Genomic DNA, 26,158 nt, shown 5'->3' with positions numbered 1-26,158 from the left:
TTTTTAACGTTATACATACATTTGTATAACAATAGTTGGGGCAGGAACACAAGAATATTTTGTAGGAAAATAAGAAAGGCACGGTTGAGTTTATTTAACTATGGCAAAGCACGTGAAGGCTATCTACTAACGGAAAGGATGCCTTCGTAAGGGACCTTTTTAAGGGAAACTGTCTCGTATATATGTTACCTATAGAGAAAATAACAAAAATGTTCATGCAGCAAACCCATTCGCTTGGAATCGAACCCAGATAGAAACTACAAAGTTCAGCGACTTTCGTACCCACCAGTAGCCGAACGGTAAAGATAGGGTTTAAGATATTTTTCCAGTAATTTTCGTTTGTGGTTTGAGAATCATCTAGCTTTCTACATACGTGAAGATTATCAAGATCCAATTTAAGGCCACCCCAGTTAATAGCATTCGATATAGCGATTTCTTGTGGAAGTTTATAAACGCGCAAAATATGCGATGATTCATTATACACTGGTATTCAAAAACTTAATCAATAATGTAAATTTTAATCAGATAGCCATGAAATTTCAGAAAAGGGGTTCTTGCGATCAGTACAATGAACACAAAATTCAGTATAAAGGTCATGCATATGCAAACGTCAGGAACTAAACGTCACAGGCGATGTTAGCGTACGCAAAACACGTGCGTTTTTTTTTTTTTTTTTTTAATCTTGCAATGGAATGTCTATGGCCTTTGTCAGCCTACCAAATTGCAAATTTTGAATACTGCTCTGTTGTGTGATATAATGATCCTTAGTAGCAAAAGTAACCCAGGACTACATTGACAGATTTTCTTTCCCTTGTCATTAGTTATACCTACGGTCCAAATCAATGAAGTTGCTACTAGAAGCCTTGTTGGTGTGAAAGAGAATCTAACTAATAACTTTTCTGTTACTAGTGATTATGTTATTAGTGAAAATAGTTCTAGTGCAGAGATGATGAAAGTAACTGTAAATAAATTAAGCCATAGATTTACTATTTACGCGTACGTTTAGCTTTCCAGGAAATCGACCTATGAATTTCGATTTGTCACCTTTCCCAAGAAGTTTTTTCTTATTGGGAACTTCAGTGCTCATCACATTAAATGAATCTATAATAAGATCAAGCCCGCATGCACAGGGTTTAAATATCTACTAAATGCGAGCAATTTAGACCTCATTTTGAGCTCCCTTACAACCTAATTATTTGTCCTATAATGATTCTTTTACCAATTCAAATCTTGTTATTGTGTCCGAAAATACTTTCAGTTTTATATCCATGACAAATATCCCTGGTTATCCCTATCTTGCCTCAGGCCATTACATTATAGTAACTGACACTTGTTTAGCTAAAGAACATGAAATGCTATAAAGAAAACAAAAAGAAATGAAATGAATTTGAAAATGAGTTCTAACTACAGACATTCAAACCATCTAGATATTGCCTTTGTTAAATTTGTTCTTATATTACTCAAGCCACAAAAGACATCAATCCGCAGAGGAAACATTAAAAGATATAAAAGCCTTTGAACTTACGATTCAGATATCCTAACGAGAAAGAATACTGCTGTTTGCAAATTGGCAGAAGCAGCAAAGGGTGCAGAGCACGTTCTTGATTGGGGAAGTTAAAGTGCTTAACTCAGAAAAAAAAAAAAAAAAAAAAAAAAAAAAAAAAACTGGTGTAGAAAAGCGCGGATGTTTCGATGATTTTATTTCTAAGATTAACTATGGGTATGAGGGGAAGAAAGGTAGTTGATTTCGTTAATAGGAATAATATAATGCAACGAAGCCACCAATAAACCTATCTATTTCTCTAATAAGGAGATTTCAGATGGTAGGGGTATTGCAGAGAATTTTACAGAATAGTTGCTAATTTTTAACATTTCAGGAAGGGACAAATAAACTTTGAGGAAAATTAAAATCTTATATTGCTAAGAATGACCTCGGGCATCCAGTCATCAATTCTAAATTTGAAATGGCAGAGCTGAAAGAAGCTATAATGACATTTAAAAAGACAAATGGCTCAGGCCTTGATAATACACCCTCCGAATTAATAACATATTGGGTTATATTTTTCTCGATGAGCTCTGCTTGATCTTTACAATCGAAGTTCGTGAGAAAGAGAGTTCCTCAATTTGCACTAAAGCTAGAATTGTTACAATTTAAAAAAAAGAGCAAATGCATGTTCTTTAATATTTCCAGACCTATATTACTGACCAATGTCGCAGAGAAAACTACAAAACATGTGGTGAAGTCCAGACTAAGTATTTGAAACGTAACAAACTTCTGTCGTCTTCTCAAGCTGACTTTTGAAAGCACTTAAAAAGCCTAGCAGACTGTTTTCCTTAGTCAATACATCAAGGACATTCTGGAAAAGCAATACTCTTCCTTGGATGCATTTGTACACCTTACGTTATCTTGCGACAGAGTCTGGTACTTAAATCTTATATCCGCAGATCGAAGGCTATTGTCATAATTGAGAACAACTTCGGGTGGATCAACAACGTTATTACTCAAAGATTTTATATGATCTTATATGGAAAATGAAAATCAAGTCTTAAAAAAAAAACTGAGATTTTTCTACTTCAGGTTTAGCTATTAGCCTAGTGTTGCTCAATAATTATATTAACGAGCTTTCAGATCTGCTTGTCAGTGACTTCTATTAAAAGAGATTTTTCTGCTAGCTAGTTGGTGACCTGGTGCAATGCACTGAAAAACCGTGAACAGAATTTGAATATTAAGTAAAATAACACTTTAAAAGCTTTGTGTAACTTTTGTTGGTCAAATAATATGATTTTAAATCTAGACATGACATGCTGTCAGCTTTTTATTTCAAATAGAGGAGGTTTTTATCTCTTGTCTAACATACCTGGATTGCAACATCTCTTCCAGTAAAAAATCCACTTACTTGGTTTGTGATCTGAACTTTCGTTTATAATGGAAAGAGGATGAGGTTGTTATTAGGAAGAAGATGGCACAGAGATCGCCAATTTTGTAAATGGGCAGTAATAGCCATACTTTTATTGTTATTTATAAGATGTATGCTAAGTCCCTCCTAAATTAGTGTAATGAAATTCTTAAAGACTTTAGGGAAAACTATCAATAGCTTTAACACTGAACGAAACCAAGCTCTTCACTCGATTACTGGAACAATTGAGACTCTTCTTATTTTTGTCATGCAGTTGTTGACTAACCTATGCTCATTTCAACACGGTATTCGAAAAAGAGGCTATGATTTTGCTAAAGAAGCTTGGGAGATTCCCTCATAGCGACTATTGAAGAAAGTATAACTTGAAAAATCCCAGAAACTTAACGACTGATAGGATTCAAACAAGACAGCTACCTTATTGTGGAAGATCTTAAAGCTACTGGAGAGTATCACATTTTAATCGGACCATGGTGTCGCCTAGATGCAAGCGACATCCAAATAAATATTGACTTAACAAGTAAATAATAAATCTCATAAATGTTAACAAGTAAGAATTTTGCGGCTTTTCAGCTCATTCATTTGCACTGAAAATCACCGAAAGCTGCTTTCCTGATGTCTGTGGTTTCCCATATATACTCAAGCGAAAGCTAGTGTACACAGGAAACCTTTTAACAGTTACAAATCAATTTGCAAAAAATAAATATAATAACTTATAAATGGAAATAAAAACCCACTAGTTTTGATGGTGAATTGGGATAAATTCAAATGACACTATGATTGCGTTGCTGTTGTAGGACTTCATGCTCTAAAGTTGTCATCTTCTCGGACTGTAGGTCTTTTCTTGAGGTTTATGTCATCAGGGGCAGGGAAAAGAGAACAGAATACCAGAATTTTGACGGGGATGTTACAAATATTGCTTCCACCCACTACCGTACCTACTTGACTCACAGTCGGCCTGCAGTAAAAGCTGGCCCAACGAGATATTTCACGGGTACATTTTTCAGAATTTTCTTCTGGAAACGTACTTATGAGCAACACTCCTTCTGAATACTCTTACCGAGCACTGCAGTGGATGTCGGCTGATTTTAGAGTATACGGGAATGAGTTAGCTTATTTCTTGTTTAAAAAAAAATCTGAAAGTTTTCAGATTTTAAATGTCGTCCAAAAAGGCGTTTTTTTACGTTTTGTGTGCTACCTTTATTTATTAAATATCATGTTCTTTGCACTTAAACCATAAAATTCAGTTCAATAGCAATGTCGCAAAATAATTTTAAAATGAGCATATCTTTAGAATTTCCGATACACAGTTCCGCGCGCTAGAGAACAAAAAGAGTTTTTCCCCCGTAAAGTGTTGCCATTGCTCGCTTTTAAATCGTTGAGTTTGTTACTCAAAAATTCGCTAACGTTTTACAAAATATGAAATTTATAATAAACCCAAATTCCAAATTTCAAATTTGGTCTTCCACATGCCCATATTCGTAGGAGGATTACGTCATTCAAAATTCGATAACTTTATGTACCGTTGTTTTATCACAATGCGAGAAATATACATACATTTATGAAGATTTTTCATTATTTAATTTCTTCAAATATAATGCAGGATTCTAACGTTTGGTGGCAACAGTTTGAAAAGTGAAACGGACATTTCTAGTGATTCAACGCAAAATGAAAACAATAGTCCTTCAGGGACAAAGCCCCTTTGGACTAAAAAAGAAAAGCTTGCGAAATTTTATGATTCATAACACAAACGTGTGAGTAAAAGCTATGGGAAAGGCTCAACGATATTTTCTGCACAAGGGATATAAAATTTCAGATTCTCTTCTTGCTACATCTACGACCTCATTCTGTCTTTTGCCTTAATGATATGGACATAATTGCCTTAATGATCTTCTCTTTAACATTTGACTCACGCATTCTCCATGTGCTCTTTTTGTGGTTGTGGACATCTCATAGATAAATAACATTTAGGCACGAGCTCTACAATTAGTAGATTTAGTCCTGTTATCCGAAAATAATAGGAAACAAGGCTGCTAATGTGCCAAAAGCCAGACTTTTGTAAATAAATAAATATTTCTGAAAGTTATGAACTAATAGGGAGTACTTTACACATATTATCTAAACTATATCCGATTCATTAAACATAACGAATCCAAATCATTTTGGGTACATTTTTATGTTATGAGTAATTAGTTCATAAGAATAATCTAAGAGATAAAGTTATCGTAATTCCTGATAACAGCCGTCAGGAAACTTTCAGGAATTGTTAAACATGTAAAGAAAACCCAGAGGTGTAAAATGTGCCATGTTTTAATTACGTCAGCAGTCCTCAGAACAATTAGTATAATGTGATGCGCATACTACCCTAAGTATTTATAGCCATGGACTACACACATGATGTATTTATGAGTTACGATGTTCGGTGTGATGAGGCGCATTCTTAGAAGCTGGAATGCTTGCCGTACTTTAATGACTACTGCTCGAATGCTGTGATAGCCTGTACATAGGAACAGAAATCCTTAGCATCTATACCCCAAAAATACAAAACAATGCCAAACAAAGTGTGGCAAATTGTACAGCTTCTTGGGAAAAAGTAACACGAGTTGGCAAGAATTTACAATCATTATGAATACCAAATTGCAGAAGATGTACTTAGATACATAGACCTTGTGTGCTTTCCCATTATTCAAGTAAACCCAATTTGATCCAGAAAGTGTATAGTAGACTCGTTGACAAAAGGATTACAGAGCTTACAGAGAAAGTGCGTTTACCAATGTATGGCTGAAAATACTGCTGCCGAGCGGGCCACTTTACACGATTTGTTCTGGGGTTGCAGGCGACTACAAAATGACATAATTTTCACATATTGTTTTGTTCACATACTTGATCATCTCTTAAAGTTTCCTGATGATTATGGTCAGGAATTAGATAGTATTTCTATGAGAGATTCTAGACTTTTTTTATATCAAATAATATTACAAGAGGATAACACCCACGCTTTTACAAAATTGATCTGTTCTCAGTATTAAAGCTCGAAGTTAGAAAAATCTTATCAATAATTGTAAGGAGAAAAAGCTCATGTGTTAAATACATAAGAAGTGAATTGTTCGCCGCCCATAAACTCTAGGGTTTTAGCATAAACCTGGGCAAAATTTACCCGTTAAATCTTTTTGAGTTACAAAAATAATATTATAATCGAATATAAGACATTAAAATTCTTTGCATTCGGCTCGATGCTATCTGAAATATGCTACAATGGCACATTGCTAAAAATGTAAAGCAGAAAAAAATCCGAATACAGGCTGAATATGTGAAGTAAAAATTATTCAGAGAAACAATATGTTGTTGACATTTTAAATCCCAAATGTTAGTTAATATATAAATAGCTAAAATATTCTTAAAATTCATGCAGCAATATTTCAAAGTGCTGGGTGATAGACGAAGATGCACGTACAGTATATAAACGCTCATAAAGTAAATAAATATTTCCTTATATGCACATAAAGTTCTTATACATGGACTACAATACTTCAAAAGCCTAAAAATAAATTGTGAAGTGGTACCTTCTGTGCCGGCGATTTGTAGAGACAGAAACAGGTAAAGAAAAGTCGCTGCAAAACAACAGTACAGCAGTTAATTTCCCATAAATCAAGGTAAATTTTAGACTTAATTACTTATGAATTCAGCGTTGTAATCAGAAAGTATTTTCTATTCCAGGTAATGCCAAGAAGAAAAATAACATGAAATAATAAAAAGAAAATGAAATATTGTTATGATAATTCACTTAGGAGTGATATTGTGTTCAGTCATTTTATCATTCCTACGTACATTAAAATTTAAAATAAGCAAACATTAGTAAAACTAATGTTGCTTTTTAAAAGCCTAATTATCTGCTTATTTATGCATAATATTTTAACTAAATAGAACATTAAAGATTGCAGAAATCTAAATTTCATATCTACAGAAGAGCAGTTTTAAAAGATTTTATCTGCAATAATATAATACAGCATTCATAACTCTGGTCTCATGTTAAATGAATTTTGATATTTGACTTCCGCAGCTGAAAATACACAGTGAGATAAAAACGTATTGAGGCACAATACGTTTTCAAACTTTTTTGAAAGAATAAATATTTAATTTAAATAAAATGCCTTTGTTTCAAGCAACGCGATAAATTTAAATAAAACTGAGAAATAATTAAAATAATGTTGAATAAACATTAAATTATACGCTTCATGCTTAAAAATTAGAAAACAAGGGTAAAAAAAGAATATTAGGCACACAAATGTACTTTTTTCCCGCCAAGCGCTAGGGGTATTGTTCTGAAATTTCAAAGTTTCCCAATTTGTTATATATAAGCGTTAGTTTTCTGATTATAACTCTCACTTTATGTCTTAAATACTTTTCGTCAAGAATACATCTCGAATACATCTCGAAATCGAATTCATCAGGAGCAGGCTGAAAAATTTTGAATGTAACGAACAGGAAAGCCGTGATTTAATGCGGAAATTTACGTGCGTGATCTCTGGTGGGTTAAAAACAAAAACAAAGTATTTTATTAATTTGATGGGCTTAGTTTCCTTTTTATGACTTGATGAGTGATCTAAGAAATGGATTTCAGGAGATTGGCTTCCATTTTCTACCCTTTCGTTGTAAAGCTTTCTTTGAGTTCATTTTTAGTTGAAATTCTAAATTTATTAAATTTGCCTCGCAAATGATCCCAAATATGTTCAACGGGATTGGGGAAGAGATTTTGCATAAGCGATTTGATTGCATGTGGACAGTATACAAAACGCACATTTTGAGAATATGAACATTATATTTGGGATAATTGTTCTTCGCATATTTGTCACGCGAAGAATGCCCATATTGGAGTATTCTGGGTCAAGTTTTGTTTTTAAGTATTTAAATACATAAATTTATCCGTTTTCTTTATTTATAAAATATAGATTTCCAAAACCATAAGCACTCTGACAGCTCTAGACTATCTGACTTATTCCCCACATTTTACTGTGTAGAGACATTAGGTATTTTTTTGGAAGCAGGCAAGGTGAAAAGTGAGCAACGCCTTCGGCGGGAATCGAAACACGGACCTCTGGAATAAGCGCCCAGCGTGCAGACCACTACACAACGAAGGCCCGCTAAGAAGGCGGGAGAAATACCTTCTACACTCCTCCTTTTAAAGGGCGACTGCGGCTTTAGGGGACCCAGTCGCCAAATCTTGGGTGTGGAGAATCATCATCCACCAGCCTTTTAGTTCCGGCGCCACTGTAGAGACATTAGGTTATTTCGAAGTAAGAGAGATGAAAAATGAGCAATGCCCTCGCTGGAAATCGAACCACGGACTTCTCGGCTACGCGTTGAGCGTGCCGACTACCACACGAAGGCATGCTATGAAGGCGGGAAAAATACCTCGTAACTGAAGGAGAAAAATTATTCATTTGAAGCTGTAATATGAGCCACTTTTCCTTAGAAACTCATACCGAAGGCATTCCTGTCCTTAGGCAAATAGATTTTGTGTTCTTTGCCATATTCAAATAACCTAAACTAGCCAAAACATCTTCACCTGAAATTAATTATTAGGTTTTCGGCGCTTAATTTGCTTTCCACCATTCCCAAAGATATTGAATTTATATTCATTGACATATATAACCGAATTTCAAAAGTCTGGAGGCATTTTAATGCAGGACTTAGCGAATTATAATTATGTCAATTGATTTAATATTTCAAGAGAAAATATTAAAACAACTTATTTGTACATAATAATTACTTAATTTTAATCATCAGAATAGAATTAACATAGTATTTAGACACACACAAAAAAATTAAAACCCTTAGTTTTAGAACAATAGTTGAATTTTTATCCTTGAAGGCTTCGAAATTTCTTATGTTCCAATAATCTTTGAGTCATTGTATGTCTCATTCACGGGAAACAAAGGTGAGTACTTCGATATTTAAAGTAGAGTAGCAATCAAGGTCAAGGGTCTCTTCGCCTGCAGGAGAGTGCATTTCTACTCTTTTCTTAAAGTCTTTGCATGTATATACATACTTACACTTTGCACTTTCAATATGCATAGGGCAAAAGTATTCTTTAAACTGACCATGAAACATTTGTAAAAATCAGTTTCCTGCAGTTTTATTTCTCCTTATTGAAAAAAAAAGTTTAAAACTTAAAATCTGGAGTATGATTGTTCTGCTAATCCTCGAGAGTATATATACGTTATGTCAAATTCCCATTCTTCACAAAGTAAGTGTATATCATTTGGATAGCTGTGCTTACTGTATGAAGAAAGGAATGCAAAGCCTAGATCAAAAGAATCGTCTTGTTTGTAGAAAATATAACTTGAGACCATCAGGAGAAAAATCAAGTACAGCTTTGAACAAAAAAGCAGACTAAAACAAAAATGCAATTATGTACTCAATCTATTAAGCAAAACTGGATTTCAAAAGTTATTGTAACAGAACTTCTTTTCTAATTCATGCTTGTAAGAATAAATTTAATAAGCTCGAAGCATTTTCTTTAAATATGCAGGCCTTACATATTTCGATCACTCAAAATTGAGAATTTGGTGATTCTTTTTGCACGAGGAGCCTCTTAGTTGAATTTTGATTCCCTCTCGCTTATTATACAAATCAGCAGTTTGACTCGATTTCGATTCCTAGAGATTGCGGAGGATGCACGGAATTTTTCTTGTGTAAAAGGTGAGACAGTTTCCTTCAGAATGAAGGAATGTCTCTGAAGATAAATAGCCTTCGTGTGTGGGTATGGTCTTTGCCATAATCGGTTACATATAAATTTTTCTATCTCTGAGGTGTTTCAGTCTGCATTCAACGTCTCTATTTATACCTCATTAGCAAGAGACCGATCATTAAGTTATCAATTAATTTGAAGTGTCAATAAAAGACATTCTTGTAAAACTAAGATTAAAATGTCTCATAGATTGACTTAAAATACCAAAACGTCTGCAACAAAATAAATAAAGAAATAAAGAAATTAGCAGAATGCTAAATTTAAATGAGTTCCGCTCAGAATCATTGTATCAGGTAGTATACTCAGGCCCACAGTCTTGAAACAAAATTTTTACTTAAGAAGATATTACCAAATTATTAAAGGGCTCTCTTTGAACTTGTTAGCCTTTTATGCTTTGTATAAGAATAGATTCACATTTTCCCATTTATATACAGCATAGTATCATTAATAATTGTGCTTTGTTACTTAATCAAAATGATAAATTATAAATTTAAGTAAATAATTGTGAGAAAGTTGCGTAAATATACAGCTTTAAATTTTAAATCGTATGAATGTTTTCTCAAAACTTTCCATATGCATCAGTAAAAAACTGCCTGTTCAAACTAACCTTTATTTCTTGTAAATGGTCTTTGAAATCTCTGTCGTTTGTTCCTTTGGTTAAAGCTACGGTAACATTTATTTGTTCTAGATCGGTGACAAGCTTTGTCATGGGCTGAAATGAAAAGGTCGAAATAGTCATTATCTATAACTAGAAATAGCTAATTTACAATAGAATTCATGTTAATTTAACAATGGATTTATAGAACAAATATATATTTATATTTTTAATATGCTTGATAGAAAAAGAAAATTCCCTTTTGAATTACATATCGCTTATACATGGAAAGCAAAATATTTAGCGGCTATGTTTTATTCCAAGAATCTTATAATAAGTTTATTAAAGAATTTAGGATAATTATAAATTTGAAATGAGCTGCCCTGTATTACAGACGCTTTAACAAAAATTACTAGAATTTTCGAAAAAAATTACTACATTAATGAAACATTATAATATATCACATAGATTCAATAAACGAGTCCCATTCAATGTTAGATTAAGCTGCTTAATTATTAAGTTAATGCATCCAAGGTGTCCGTGTTGAATTGTATACTTAACGGAGACATTTCTTATCAGTTACGTCCTAGAAGGAAATCAATATCCATCCTTTGAGCTATGTGTCAGACAACTCTTACCGGATATATATTATCAGCTAAATCCGTTAATCATCACGCCGTAACATTCGAAAAGACACAGAAAACAATTCTGAAGAAAGCCTTGATTAGCGAATTAATGAGAAAATTGAATATTACACAGAACCCTTACAAGCTACTCTGTCGGCATACAACAAATGCTATTGATTTCCGAAATACGCAGTCTGGTACATGAAGAACTAAAAAGCTGGCACATGAGGGTATCTGTTATATGTAATCACTTTCCAAGAGAATGCTTGCTATAATTTGATAAATATTGATACAAACAAATATGCTTTATTCGTTGTCAAGTATCGTTCGAACTTAATATGCAAACCTGAAATCTGGGCATCTAAGATTCTGCATTTAGATGCATACATTAGATTAAACGTAGTGAGTAAGCTTAAATAGGCATTAAAGCAGAGACAGTCATTATGAATACATGTTGAAATTTATGGGTGATTACTATTGCTTTTCCTACAGTAAAGAATAATAACATAATTGTAGTATTGAAGTGGAAATACATTTTGCAGCCCATGGGAGACCTGTATTTAAAATTATTAAATGCAGAACACGAATGACTTTTGTTGAAAATTTATTTCTAATCGAAGACATAATCATTGCCAGATGGGTACTCTAAGCAAGGCATCAATGATATCATTTACCGTCCTTTTATGAAAGCCATATGAACACAAATGTGCGGGATATGCCTCACACTTCTCCCTTCGTTTTGCCAAAAACGTGCTCCTACCATGTACAATTATGTAAAGAGGTAGGTAAGAACGCTCATCAGTTTTAAATGTGGCCGGGTAATGATCTGGAACAAATAGAAGAAGTATGAGAGCACATAACTTACTTTCCTCAAAATCATCTCGTAGATATTAGGAGAGAGCAGTAAATGGTTTTAGAGCGTACTTGTCTGCAGGTAAAGAACTGCTAGATTCACCAAAGCAAGCTTTATAAGTTTCTAAAAATATTCATTGATATGTTTTTAGCATTTTTAACGTGCCGTCTAAGAAGCATGCCCTCTAAGATGCGGGTTTCGTATTTTTCATTTATTGATATGGGATTCATATGGAAGAAAGAAAAAAGGTGCTTCGTTAAACACACCAGACTCTTAAAACTTCAGGCATAGGAGGATACTCTTATACTTTTTATATTCCTCAAAAATTTCACCGAAGATTCTCTCAGACTCAAGTGACAATCAAATCAAAGGATGCTCATTAGTTTATGTTTTAAAAAAAAGAGTTTCATAAAATCGCCAAAAAATCAGAGAAATATTTCCCAGTTAGACAGCATAACAAACTTTAAATTAGTAACATTTCAATAACTACGTTGAGAAATGTATAGTTTTTTTATTTAAATATCTAGGGTAATAAATAAATGCTTTTGGGAAATAAATTTGTCATAAATGCTTTTGTAGTATTTTATGTATTTAAATCCATCTTTCTCTAAAAATAAGTCGTTTAAATAAAGTATTTTTGAAAAGTATTCGCAACACAAAATGTGGGACGTCAAAGTTTTATGCAGAGCAGATAATAACGAATATCCAAAAATATCACTAAGAAAAAGTATACAGTGAAATTTCTGCAATGAAAAAAATTCAGACTAAACATCGGAAATGAGGGCCGATTACAGTTTAGGAATATTCAAATGATATATGCATCATGTTTCTGCATTTTTATATTATAGGCATTTTAATATATACTATGAATCTTTTTCTGACAAATTAAAATAATCGATGCCAATGTAAACGTTTTATTAAAATATTTTTAGTTCCTTCCCTTACTTTTAAAATTTATCGAAATTTAGAAGAAGAACAAAATGCTGGTTTAGTAGTAGGTATGTATTCCTATTCCCATTCGAAGTCAATTTCGATAAAGAAATAATAAAGTGATGAGGATCTATTTGTTTCTAATGAATAGACATTTATTTTGTAACTTGTCAGATAAATGTGGCCAGTTATAGTTTTCGTTAATTTTTTATGTTAGAAGTTGATAATATTAACAATTTTAAAATACATAAGAAGCAGTAATACTTCTCCGAGCATTCGTTTTATCTCAAAACTTGATGAATTACAAATTTATCATTCTAGCTGAAATTAATAAATTTTAGCTGCAGCTAAAAACCAGTATATTTGAAATACTTTCAAATTATTTTGAATAATAACGTGATGAGTAGAACTAAATTTTAAAAATAATAATTTTTCCAATACAGAGCACGAGTACATATTTCAAACTAATAAGATCATACATAATTTACTCACCAGTGCATGCTTATCTCCTTGCTCGTGGAAAGCAGCTACAGTGTACCATTTATGAAAGCGTATAAATGCCAGAATAGCAGCATTGTGAGATGAATCAGGTGCTACTGTTCTGAAGAACAAAGGAAAATTTTTTCGATCACTCAATGCAGGTGATGCTGCTCCATAGGATATCTGTTTGAAAAAAAAATAATTCTGTGAATGATACAAAGCATTAAACAAGTATAAGTGAGAACAGAAAACCTTTTTCTCAAGCATGTAAATCATTCTTTCAAAGTTCTTAAATACTAATGTATTCTAAATGCAAACTTATCAGTGATCAAATTTTTTATTTGAAATAATTATACAATATATTATTTTTATAATTTTAAAGGCAAATTTTGATTTAAATTATCAGTGAGAGAAAGTCAGCTGCAAAATTAAAATCTTTTAAGTATCTGTTATGAAATTTGAGAAGAAAAATGCAAGTTTTATAGGTTTTTGAAAGATTATTTTAGTTTATAAAATGTATCTTAATAAATTTTAAAATGCAGAAAAATATTATTAAGAAAACGTTCTGAAAGAGACACAAAATTGTGATCTGGTAAAAATACATTTATGGACATTCGTAGTCTCTGTACTACTAATAAACTTTGTATAATAATAAACTATGTGTAGACTACGTAGGTTGTTCGTAGTCTCTGCACTCTGAAGATAAATAAATACTGGAAGTGTCCAAAAAGATTATGACAGGATAAAAGTAAATTATACTCAGTTTATTTGCTTGCAAGTAATGAGTTTACCAAAAAATAGCCACATATAAGTTGGTAACTGAACTATATATTACATTTGCTAAAACAAACAGAATAAGTAATATGCTGGAGAATTCATTCTAGAGTACAAACGTCTAGGGGATGTAGGTTATTGAAGATCAGATAGTAATGCTGAATCGGAAATGCATTGTAACCCGATGAAGGGAGTTGCTGAAGAACCGGTAAAACGTCGACGAAGAAAACTTTTATTCGCAAATCTCCTCGCACAAGTAGTAAAATAGAAAGTTCTACAAATGCGGGAGTTAGCAGTATTACACCTAGTATTAGAAGTTTCTGACTGTAACGGGCGAAACATTGTACCCCTGTACCGGAAGCGCTGCCCTATGAGGGCTACACCAGATGTTTGCAAGGTTGCATCAAAGATTATGTGATCGATCTTTCGAGAGACGTGCCATGAATCTTAGACAAATGGCAAGGACTGTTGAAATCGAAGAGCTGTACACGAGCAATAACTACTCATTTCGGTCTTTCCCAAACCACCGTCTTGAGGATATTGAAATCGAAAAGACTGCATCCATAACATAAGCAGCGCGCATAGTTACTGCCCCGGTCTGATGGATTAACACAGATGACCGCTTTTGCTCAATGATATCTACAGAAAAGTGTAGAGAACTTCCCTTTTCCGGTTTTCATCTTCTTCAGGGATACGGATATTGTTACAAGTACACCATGGAACTTTTGTAAATTAATCAGGTATTTGAGAAGAAGAAAATGATTTTTCCAACTCACTTCTGGTAACCCTAGAAATATAAAGGCGCTTGCGCGTCAACCACGCCAAATCACGTCCAATTTTTATATCCCATGATCCTTTTATTCTTTTTTCTTATTAAGCTTTCGTATGTGCTTGTATGCAACATTAATGTATATGTCGCTTTATATTATTTTAGTTACAGTTGAATAAATGTCGTTAGTGTTTAACTGCAAAATTAGCGCTTTCTGGATTTTTGATTAAAACAATTTTATAAAAACTATATGAAAGAATTTTAAAGACTTAGATAATTTGAATTTTGAAGAACAGGAAAAGTGGTTACTGGCAGTTGACGAGGAAATTAATTCCTTATCCCGAAATAAAACTTGGGAATTAGTTTAGCTTCCTGTAGGAAAGAAACCTATTGGCTGTCGATGGATTTTCAATCTGAAAGAAAACGAAGATGGAACAGTCTCGTTACAAGGCGCGACTAGTCGTTAAAGGTTATAGTCAAAAATTTGGAACTGACTACGATCATAACTTTCCACCAGTAGTTCTACATACAAATATCAGAACTTTTCTTGCTGTCACAGCATATGTATGGTAAAAGCAAGTGAGGCATGTAGACGTCACTAGAGCATTTCTACACAGAAATTTAGAAGAAGAAATATACATGGAAGAGCCCGAAGGCACATTTCACCCAGAAGAAGAAAAGGTTAGCAAACTGAAAAAAGCTCTTTATGGATTAAAGCAAGCTGCTGCAGCATGGAATAAAAAAGTCGAATAAATATTAAAGAAGAGTAACTTTTCGCAGAGTACGGCAGACCAATGCTTGTTTCTAAAGAAAAATGGAAATGACACGATAATGATTATTGTCTATATTGACACGATATGATTATTGACGATATCTTTATAGCATGCAAAAGCGAAAAAAAATCAACGAATTCTTCGAAGCAAAAGACTTAGGAGAAATCAGAATGTACTTAGGAATCAACATCAAAAGAGATGAAAACAAGTTCCGATTGAGCCAAAAATCAAAAATAGAAAAATTGAAGAAGATATTTTGTCCGGATATTCACACACCAATGGATACTTCTTATCTAAAGGAAGAGGACGCCTGTCCACCACTGGACAATATTAAGCACAAGCAAGCCATCGGAGCCTTATTATATATAGCCACTGTAACCAGACAGGACATTCCCCTAGCAGTGAATCTATTAAGCAGGAAAAATGAATCTCCTAATGAGAAGGACTGGAAAGCAGCTATAAGAGTGTTTCAATACCTGAACTCTACAAAGGACATTTGCCTGAAAAATGACACTGATAACTCACCAACATTTTCCTGTTATACGGATGGCGAATATGCATCTGATTTAACCAACAGACGATCAGCCGATGGAAATTTATTTTTCTTACGGAAAAGCTCAATATTTTGGTCCACAAAGAGAAAAAAATTGAATTTCCTTATCATCTACTGAAAGGCTTATTTCTGCAGCTTCTGCTACGCAGGAGCTGAAACGGATATTAGATCTGTAAGGAGATTTTGGACTACCTCAAAAACTACCCATTAAGATATTTGATGACAATAAGTCCACAGTAGCTCTTATAAAACAGGGAAAAATGAATACCAGGTTAAAGCATATTATTGTTGAATATTTGGTTTTTAAGAGAAGTGGAAGAGAATAAAATAATTGAGATAACATACTCCAATACAAATTCCATAATTGCAGATACTTTCACTAAGCCATTGCCCAAACCAAAATTTCTGAAATTAAGAAGTGAGCTAAATCTAATTTCCAACGTTTTCCAAATCCATGATTAAAGGGGGGGGGATTGATGTAAATTAATGAGGCATTTGAGAAGAAGAAAATGTGTTTTTATCATAATGTATATATTCTGTATGCAGTCTTTAAAACTTGACTGTGTCATTATTAATTCTTATTTAGCAGTGTATGAATAATCTATGAAGAATAAAGATAGCAAACTTTATCTTGCCTTTTGTGCACCCAGCAGCGCGGTTCAATTGTATTACTGAGAAAATATGTGCAATATCATGGGTAATTTTGGTGCAATAATATCATTATTAAATAGATGTACCGGTAAATATATGTTCTGAATTAATAGAAATGTTTTCTTATGTAAAAACCTGTTAATGATAATTGTAATGAAAATATTTGTGTCTGGAAAACTAGAATATCCAAAAATATTTAATATTTCTCGTTTACCTCTCGGGAGAGTAAATTTATTGTATTTATAAATTAGTCTGCTGTAACCCATAAGTTAATAATAATAAAATTTAAACCTTATTAGCATATTGAAGTGAAATTTTATTTAAATTCTTTTGTCTACTCCGCTCTTGCAAACCACAGGGGCTGTTCAATAATTCACAATGCAATGTCTGTATAGATTATTCATTTTTATTTTTGGGACGACTAACTCACTCCATTTTCAGGATTTAATGTTACTAGTTTCGCGTTTTACCACTTTCGCGTTTTAACAAGTAAGTGCTGTTTTTGGCCCACAGCAAGTAGTACCGTGACAATATAGTACTCAATAAGTGGTTTTTGCCACTTAACATACCCATACATCGAAGCAGCTTACATACCAAATCTTCTTCAATAGCTCACGTACTGCATTTTGTGAAATAGTTTGTCTGTTTCATAGTTCCTGAAGTGTATAGGGTGGGTTATCAGAGACAAAGGTTTTTTTTTAATAGCGATAGCTTCTTCATAGGTCTTTTATTTACATAGGAAGGTTTTCGAGAGCGGAAATCAACTTTAAGATTGAAACCTTCATGCCGAACTTCTCAACCACATTTAAACTGTGATATCAGAAACAGCACTCTGTTCATTTATAGCACACATTTTGCGAGCAGTCTTTCTAGCAATATGACGAAAATGAAGTTCTGGGCATTGCTCTGGAACAATAATTATGCTACAATACATGCTAGAATTACACAACGTGAGCAGAAAAGACCATATTTAAACATTTGCTTTGATTAAGGTTACTCCATTTGAGCAGTAAAAAAAATTAGAAGAGAAAACACTTCGATTTGAAAAATCGCAGAACTTTACGAATGACCCAATATATATTCCATATCATATAAGTCCGGAAAGCATTTATAAGGCGAGGGAGTTTTATAAAATATTCGGCTACAAGCTCTATTCCCATAATATTGATTTTAGACACTAACATACAGTTACAAATATTGTAACAACAAGATAGATATTTCTATGAAAAGAGTTTCATACTCGGAGAATTCTCAAAATATAAAATATTGTACTTCATATGATCCTTGTAAAGCTAAAGTTAGGAGCAGTAAAATATACAACATTCTTTGATGAATAAAATATAAAATGTTCCATACATTCACATAAAGAAATCCTGCAGCTATGTTAAACTATTATCTTTATAGAATTAATTAGGTATTCAACAAGCTTCTTTTATTCAAAATGGAACCATTAATTTTGAAAATGCTCAAGTTTTGTTTTGTAGTTATTCTTTTTAATGCTATTATGGAATACAGTTTGGTCAAGAATATTAAATTTAATTCCATAATAGCATTAAAAAGTAATCTGTATTAGTAAATTCGCTACCAAATATTTCTGCAAATTTTGCTAGTAGATACGTTTTTTTTGTACCAGCTTGTAGAGACATTAGGTTATTTGGAAGCAGGAGATGTGAAAAATGAGCAATGTCCTCACCGGGAATCGAACCACGGACCTCTCGAATTCGCGTCGAGCGTGCTGACCACTACACAACGAAGGCATGCTAAGAAGGCGGGAGAAATACCTTATGTACTCCCTCTTTTAAAGGGCGAATAGGGAGTTTTAGGGGACCCATTCACCAAATTCTGGTGGGGGAGAATCATCATCCACCATCTTTTTTTGTTCGGGTTTCACTGTACAGACAGTACCTATGTGTTGAAGTATGTTGTAACAGTATTGTGTGCTATGTCCTATATGTTGCTAGTGCTATGTCCTATGTTTACTGTAATCAGGTCCCCTGTGGAAGGGGCGGTACGCTAGAGAGCTAGTGCATGGAGGTTATACCATTTTTGTCAATGGCAACGAGCAATGTCCTCGCCGGGAATCGAACCGCGTACCTCTCGAATTCGCGTCGAGCGTGCTGACCACTACACTACGAAGGCGGGAGAAATACCTTATAATCTTATTAAATTATACAGAATACTTTAGTAATTGGAATTGTTGCTCTTCTCTAACCATATAAAAGACTAGAGTTTATATCTGGAGCCAAACACTCACTCACAGCATTGAAGCTGTTTTTATAAACTCTTCTTTATCTTACTTCTAGACATTTTGTTTTAGATGTGCATGTCTATAATTGACATTTAAGGTAGTTAAACCTGTAACCTTATACACGTATTGCGAAAATAAAACTGTTTGTAATTATATATTAAAAGTAATATTAATTCGTTCAAGGGGCATCTGGTAACTTCGAAATCTAAACTGGCATATTAATATATGAGGTATATCTCTTCGCAATAGTTTCATTTGCATGCCATGTTATAAATACAAAACTTCGTCAGTGAGTTTATCGTTTATGACCTGTGGAGCGGCCGAATTTCGGAACGGAAATCTCCCTGCAGAGGTGAAATGTGGTGGAATACAACACAGTGATATCAGGGGGCAGAAACTAGTAAGATCCACTCGCAGCTCGCGTTATCTTATCTTTGGCAAAGTTATTAGGGCGGTTACGAGCTAGGGTGAGAAGAATGGGAGGACACATTTTGATGAAGAGTGCCGGCGGGATCGACAGTCGCTTTAAACTTCGAGACTTATCAGACTGACTGATCGATTTTGGCCATTAACTAATGAAGACATACCTTTCCCCATAGGCTGATGATGCTTTTACATCACCTCCCTTCGTATCGAGCTAATTTCCATTAGACATAAGGAATTTGCAAGTCTATAGAAAACAGATTTAAACCTCAAAAGAAAGAAAATATTACAAATTCCTTTTAAAGTATAAAAGTGAAACAAAGCTCTATTTTTTTTGCTCTTAATAAATAAACTTTTGTTAATCTTTTGCAACCATAAGTTTGGTTATTTAGTGGACTGTTGTTTATTTCTCAATATAAGCTTAAAAGAAACTCAAAGGAAGCTTAAAAAGAGGAAATATTAAATATGCCAAATTTATTTTGTGGCGCTGAAAAATAATGTGCTTTTTGTTTAAAGAAAATCTCGTTTACATCAGAGGGAAAAGAAGTGAAAAAGTGATAAAACGCAGGCTTAGAGCAGCTTTGACATTCTTTAAACATTTTATAAGGAATATCTCACGTTTGCGAATACTGCCTACTCAAGACAATTTAAAAATCTATATTTTATTAAGATTTGTCTACTACGCATGTTTTTAGTTGCACTTTTTGCTTTTGCTCGTTGCCTCAGTTACTTTCCCGACCAATATGTCTGCTGAAACATAATAGAGAGATATTTATTTTCTTCCATACTACACATTGCATTGTCTGAGAATATATTTTGCCCCTTCTGCTTCCTTTAAACAAAAGAAATCTTAGCAAGTTATATTTTCAATGAAGGTTTGTTATTCTAATTATTACTTTGATGAATATTTTTTATGAAGTGCTTTCTCCTGAGATATGAAGCTATTTATGTAACTTAGAAAATAAAGAAAATTAGAAATATAACTAATTCTTACTGATGTTCTACTGGACTAAAAATATTAATACCTCTTTTTCACAATATATGGAATTATCACATTCCCTTGGTAATAATCCCCGTTTAGTTACTGGTAGCACGTCCAACTAGCAGTCGGAAGATCGTGGTTCGAATCTCGGCAATGACATAACTGATTTATATGGCTTCCTGGTTTTGAAAAACTTACTGTTTAAGTAAAATAGTTTGTACTATAATTCGTCACCAGCTCGATATGACCCACTGGGCCTTCTTTTTTCCTAGTCGCCCTTTAAGTGAGAAAGCTATAAGGAATTATCCTATTCCGCCATACGTGCTCTTGTGGTGTTACTAGTAGTACGTTTAGCTAGCAGCTGGAAGATCCGCAGTTTGAATCTCGGAGAGGGCGTAACCGATACCCCCGGTTTCCTGGAAACATTCTAACGTCTTATCACACAATTATTTAAGCATGATTTGTGGTTAAAATTCTACCTTGCTCATACTTACATAAATAATAAAGTTTTAACTTTTAACTCGTTAGTTTGAATACAAACAAATATCCTGGCATTTGCAACATAATAAATTGTAAAAGTATTTTATGAGCGAATGTTTTCAAGTATTCATTTTAAGATATATCACTGACCGAGCAGATGAGACGTTGAACTCTGTGGTAGTGTAAGCGACTTTGAATTTTGGCGAATAGATTGGCGGCATGGATATCTTCGTGGCTTTTTTTATATGTAATGTAGGTAGGAACCAGTTTCCCTTACAGAGTTCTCCATGAAAACATTCCTATCTTAGGCTAATAGCCCTCGTGTGCTTCGAATTAGTCGAATATGCAGTAACACAATACAGCTACACATTGAACATTAAATTGATTGGCTATTAAACTGTACTGTAAGAAGCCATGGAATTCCGTAACAATTCGAAAGAAGGAATACAAAATTTATTTGTTAATTAAGAACGAACTGAACAAACTAATCAGTGCATCAAACGCTTCTAATCATTTACTAAGCTTCATTCTTTACTGAGTTGATACAAAAGTCCATTCTGTTGTTGGAATACAAATTACGATAAGGTATACATGACTTCAATAACCATATTGTAATGGCTTTACGGATGAATAAGGCACCATAAAGAACACGAAACAAACATTTATTAAAAATTAACGTTCAAAGAATAATGGTAAAAAAAATTAACGTTCAAAGAATAATGATAAACTCGGAGCACTACCTCGCTCCTACAACATAGTTAATCCACCACCTGCCTCCTCTGAGGCTAACATGCAACTGTCGTCTCTCTCACTTGCTGGGCTCTGCCAGGCAGCTGATTGGCTCACCGTAGCCAGATACATGACCCCCCCCGGTACGATTGTGCTAAGCCAAAGCGAAGCAGAATCTGAAAACTGAACCAGCAAATACAAATTTAAATTGTATATTCCACATACCAAATTAATTCAAAATATATGAACATGTATACATGACGTAATAACATACTTTAAAATAAGTGCAATAAACATTCATCTCACAACAGATGAACAGATTACTTGATACAATACCGGAGTTCTGTAATGAAACATATATGCAATACTACTTCAAAACACAATATTATAATGCAACATTAAATGAAAACCACTAATTTTTTTCTTCAAAACAGATGGAAAGTAGCTCTCGTACAATTCCGGAACAAAAGAAAGTAACTAATGCAAAGTTTTAAAACATATTAGTTCATACTTAGTTCACACTATTTCATTCACCAACTAGTTTGAAAGACCATCTGCATTTTTTAACTGTGCACCAGGGCAATGAGAAATATGAATATTATAACGCTGAAGTGCCATTGCCCATCTCTGTAATTTGGCAGAATGCGGTGCCGACTTATGCAAATATAATAATGGATTATGGTCTGTGATCAGCTTGATATTTGATCCAAACACCCAACACTCGAACTTTTTTAATGACCAAACAACGGCATAAGCCTCGCGTTCAATAGTTGACCAGTTCTGCTGCGTTTTCGAAAGTTTTTGATTGGCAAACCTGATAGGATGCAAGGATGCAAACTGCCTTTGCTGTCTCGTTGTGACAAGCAAGCACCAACACTATATGAACTAGCATCACACTGTATTGTGTAAGGTTTTCCTGGTTCTGGAGTGTACAGTTTTGGTGCTTCACACAGTCGACGTTTCAGTTCTTGAAATGCTGATTCCTCAACAGCAGTCAATGGAATTATCTCAGGAATTTTCTTTTTTGTAAGCTCCGTCAATGGGCGAGCTATTTCTGCATAATTCTTTATGTAATCACGATAATAGTTGAATAAGCCTAATGCACTCTTTAGAGCAGTCTTTGTGTTAGGAATTTTTTATAATTTCGATGGCTTGTAATTTTTCAGGATCAGGTTGATGTCTTCCAGCTCCTATTATATGTCCTAAATACTTTATCTCCGAACGTGCAAAAACACATTTCTTTACGTTCACCGTAAACCTGAGATCACTTAATGTAGTTAGCACAGCATCTAAATGTTTGAGATGCGAATTCCAATCTGGTGAAAAGATAGCAATATCATCAATATATGCTTTGCAAAAATCACTATGTTTTCTTCTTTCAAATATCACTCACACAGTTTGTGCTCGAACATAAAATTTTCTTATTTTGTTTACATGAACATGCCGCACACTCCCATCTGGTAATTTAACTTTATAAGAATGAGGATTTACTCTTTCAACAATTTCACCTGGACCTGTCCACCTAGCATATAGCTTGTTGCTAGTCTGGTATAAGTAAATATACTAGATCAGCATTTTTAAATTCTTTCAAACTTTTGCGACGGTTAAAATAATATGCATAAGCTTCTTGTTTTTCCGCGGCAGATAAAGAAGCGAGCTCAGATGCTTTCTCTAAATTTATCTTTAATTCTTGTAGATAATCAAATGCTGAATTACTCAGATTAAGTAATAATAGTATTTCACCAGACCATGATGATTTTAACACAGCTAAGGGACCTCTAGCTTCACGACCGTACAGAAGCATAAATGGAGATACACCTGTAGTGCAATTTGGAACTTCACGATACGCAAAAAGTAAATAAGGTATGTGCTTGTCCCAGTTAACAGGATCTGTGCGAATTACATGATGTAACATTTGTTTAAATATCCGATTCCATTTTTCCACTGAGCCGTTTGATGCTGGGTAACCAGGCGTTTGATGCTGGGTAAAAACGAGGATGAGTTCCTAACCTTTTTTCGAATTCTTGAGTTAATTGTGAAGTAAAATTAGTGCCTTGATCACTACAAATTATTTCTGGAATGCCGGTTCTCATAAAAATATCTAAAAGAGCCTCACAAGTAGTTTTAGCAGAAAGACTTTTTAAAGGTATGACTTCTGGCCACTTTGAATGATTATCTATCAAACACAAACAATATTTATGTTTCCTTCCTGAAGGCGGTGAAATTTCACCAATAATATCTATATTTACTGTATGAAAGAGATATGGCGCGCGAACAATAGGAGTAATCGTAATTTTATCCGATTGTCTTTCCGGACTTTTTAATTGACATCTTTCGCATGTTCTACAATAATTTTCTACATCTTTGGATATGTTCGGCCAATAAAATGAAAGCTTAATTATTTCTTTAGTTTTCCTCATACCTAAATGATTTCCGAATATGGAATCATGAGCTAATTGAAGGACTTTATTTCGATAATTATCGGGCAAAACTAACTGTTGTATGTTTTCTCCACAAATTGTTTCTTTATGAAATAATAATTCGTCCTGTAAAAAGAAATTATTCTTCCCTAATTCTGAGTCCTTAAAAGAATTTATTAATGTTTGGCAGTTTCTCTGATCGACCTTAAATTTATTCGATTCCGAATAACTGTTTAGTCTTTCATCATTCTGATTCGCAACTGAGCTATAAAAACAATTCAACGGCGCCAACCTCAAGTGGTTTTTGTACATGAGTTTCCGGTTTCGTTTCAGGGAAGACTGTTAATCCATTCTCGTCTTCAAATATGCGATCCCATACACCTGGTGTAATAAAACATTGAACATTGAGCTTATCTGTCAACGCGAAAAGAGCTTCTACGCGCGAATATAGACAACTGTTTGTTTTTTTGTAATAAATGGGAATAGTTGCTAACGTTGCCTCTATGACGTCGCCAAATGCAGAACTTAAAATGATTTTACCCTTACTTTCTATTTTCAAATCAGGAATTAATGTAGTGTTCAAAATTGGTATTTACGTACCTGAATCTTTTATAGCTTCTACTTGCTTCCCTGCAATGTAAATAGTAATCTTTTCCAAGAAATAAAAATTAAGTTTTCCGTCGGAGCGCTCGCGTTTTTGTAAATGTTTAGAATTTACATTTGTAACAACCGCATTGTCCTTCGGTTTACTTGAAATGTTAACTTTCGGTTTGACCGGAAAATTATCGTTCTGTTTATTGGACTTCTCAAATTTATTTCGCTTGTTCGGGCAATCCTTAGTCAAATGTAAACTGCTACTACACACGTAACATTCTCGCAGTTTAAACGAATGTTTGGCTGATCTTTAGAATATGGTAACTGGTAGTTTGGCGACATTTTGGAGGCGATAAAGGTTACTACCTGGGACTTTGGTAATAATGTGAGCAGTACTCAGTTCCGATTACGCATTATTTTGTGTGAGGGAAATGAGAGATCATGGGATATGTCATGTGATATTAATGGACGAATTACGGTTCTTTAATCGGAAAAGGGGGGAAATCGGGAAAAAATCTAGAAATTTTGTATTTGGCTTTATTCTGTGTTGTGTGAAACAGTGTTCGTTAATTTTTGGATCCCATGGCCCTAACTAAAGTGAATTCGAAATGGGTATTTAGTGGGATTGAAAGGGGTAGTAATAAGTGTTTCTTTAAGGTTGTGCGAGATAGAAGTAAAGATGTTTTATTAAGTTATTTATTTTACCTGGTACCTTGCTGTGAACTATAAGTATGATTTTAAAGATCCTGAAACAGAAATAAGAAAAGTTTATCGGACACGTAATCAAGATTCTGAAGAAGAATAGGTAAGTTAGTATTTTTAATTATTTGAGGATATTATTTTTATGCATTCTTCTAAATGTAAGGTGGAAGTAAAGTAATTTGCGTAAACGTGCATGGAAATAATTTAAATATTTGACACTAAGTATTTGTAACCATTTGTAATGTTTGCGGTATGAATTAGTTAGTGACGTTTGTAATATAATAGATAATGTAGAGGTAAAAGATTTTGGATATTTTACTTATTTTATACGGGGAAATGTTCATATTTGGAAAGGGTATATACTTTTTCGCGATCAGGTAATTTCATATATGTTCTTTTTACCGGGTTTAAAGATTCAGAAAATTGTCATGTATTTTCGTGAAATTTTTCTAATTTATGAGAAAAAAGCAGTGTACATGGATATAGTGAAGAGTGTGCGCAATGCCATTTTTGTGTAATTCTGGGATGTTTTTTTAAGTAAAAATAAGTCGGCGTGTACATGGTTTATGTGTATGTGTTATTTTGAAAAACGCGTAAGGAGTATGGTATTGTGCACTTTTTCCCAATTTTGCAGTGAATATTTGTCATGATTAAGCAGTTTTGTTAGATAAAATTTCTAGCATAAGTGTAATTCGGCTAGTAGATTGTTGGAAGAAGTGTTCAGTAGATAAAAAGAAAAGAAACATGTCTTTACTTCGTGAAGACAAAATGGCGGCGGGAAAAAAAAATAGAGGGTTGCTGTAGGAGAGTTGGTCGCCAAATTTTCGCCAAAAAACGCCAAGTTACCATAATGTAAAGATCAACCGAATGTTTCTGTTCATTTACCACTGAATCTTTTCTCAGCGCTGGT

The 26,158-nt window shown here is 33.7% G+C and overlaps 1 protein-coding gene across 1 annotated transcript in view; it reads right to left on the bottom strand.

Moving 5' to 3' along the window:
* LOC118198369 (uncharacterized) overlaps positions 1 to 26,158 on the bottom strand; it is a 424,861-nt gene that overhangs the window by 113,352 nt on the left and 285,351 nt on the right. The window contains exons 3-4 of the mRNA XM_085807093.1: positions 13,163 to 13,333; positions 10,274 to 10,378 (exon numbers count right to left, since the gene is read on the bottom strand). Coding sequence (XP_085663219.1) covers positions 10,274 to 10,378; positions 13,163 to 13,333 — 276 coding nt within the window. The remainder of the gene's footprint in view (positions 1 to 10,273; positions 10,379 to 13,162; positions 13,334 to 26,158) is intronic.

This window comes from Stegodyphus dumicola, chromosome X1, assembly GCF_044657685.1.
Source record: "Stegodyphus dumicola isolate Sdum_Otavi_A_Nest chromosome X1, ASM4465768v1".
NCBI lineage: Eukaryota > Metazoa > Arthropoda > Arachnida > Araneae > Eresidae > Stegodyphus > Stegodyphus dumicola.
Note: the sequence above shows the minus strand (reverse complement) of the source record. Positions and strands in the feature narration are given on the sequence as shown.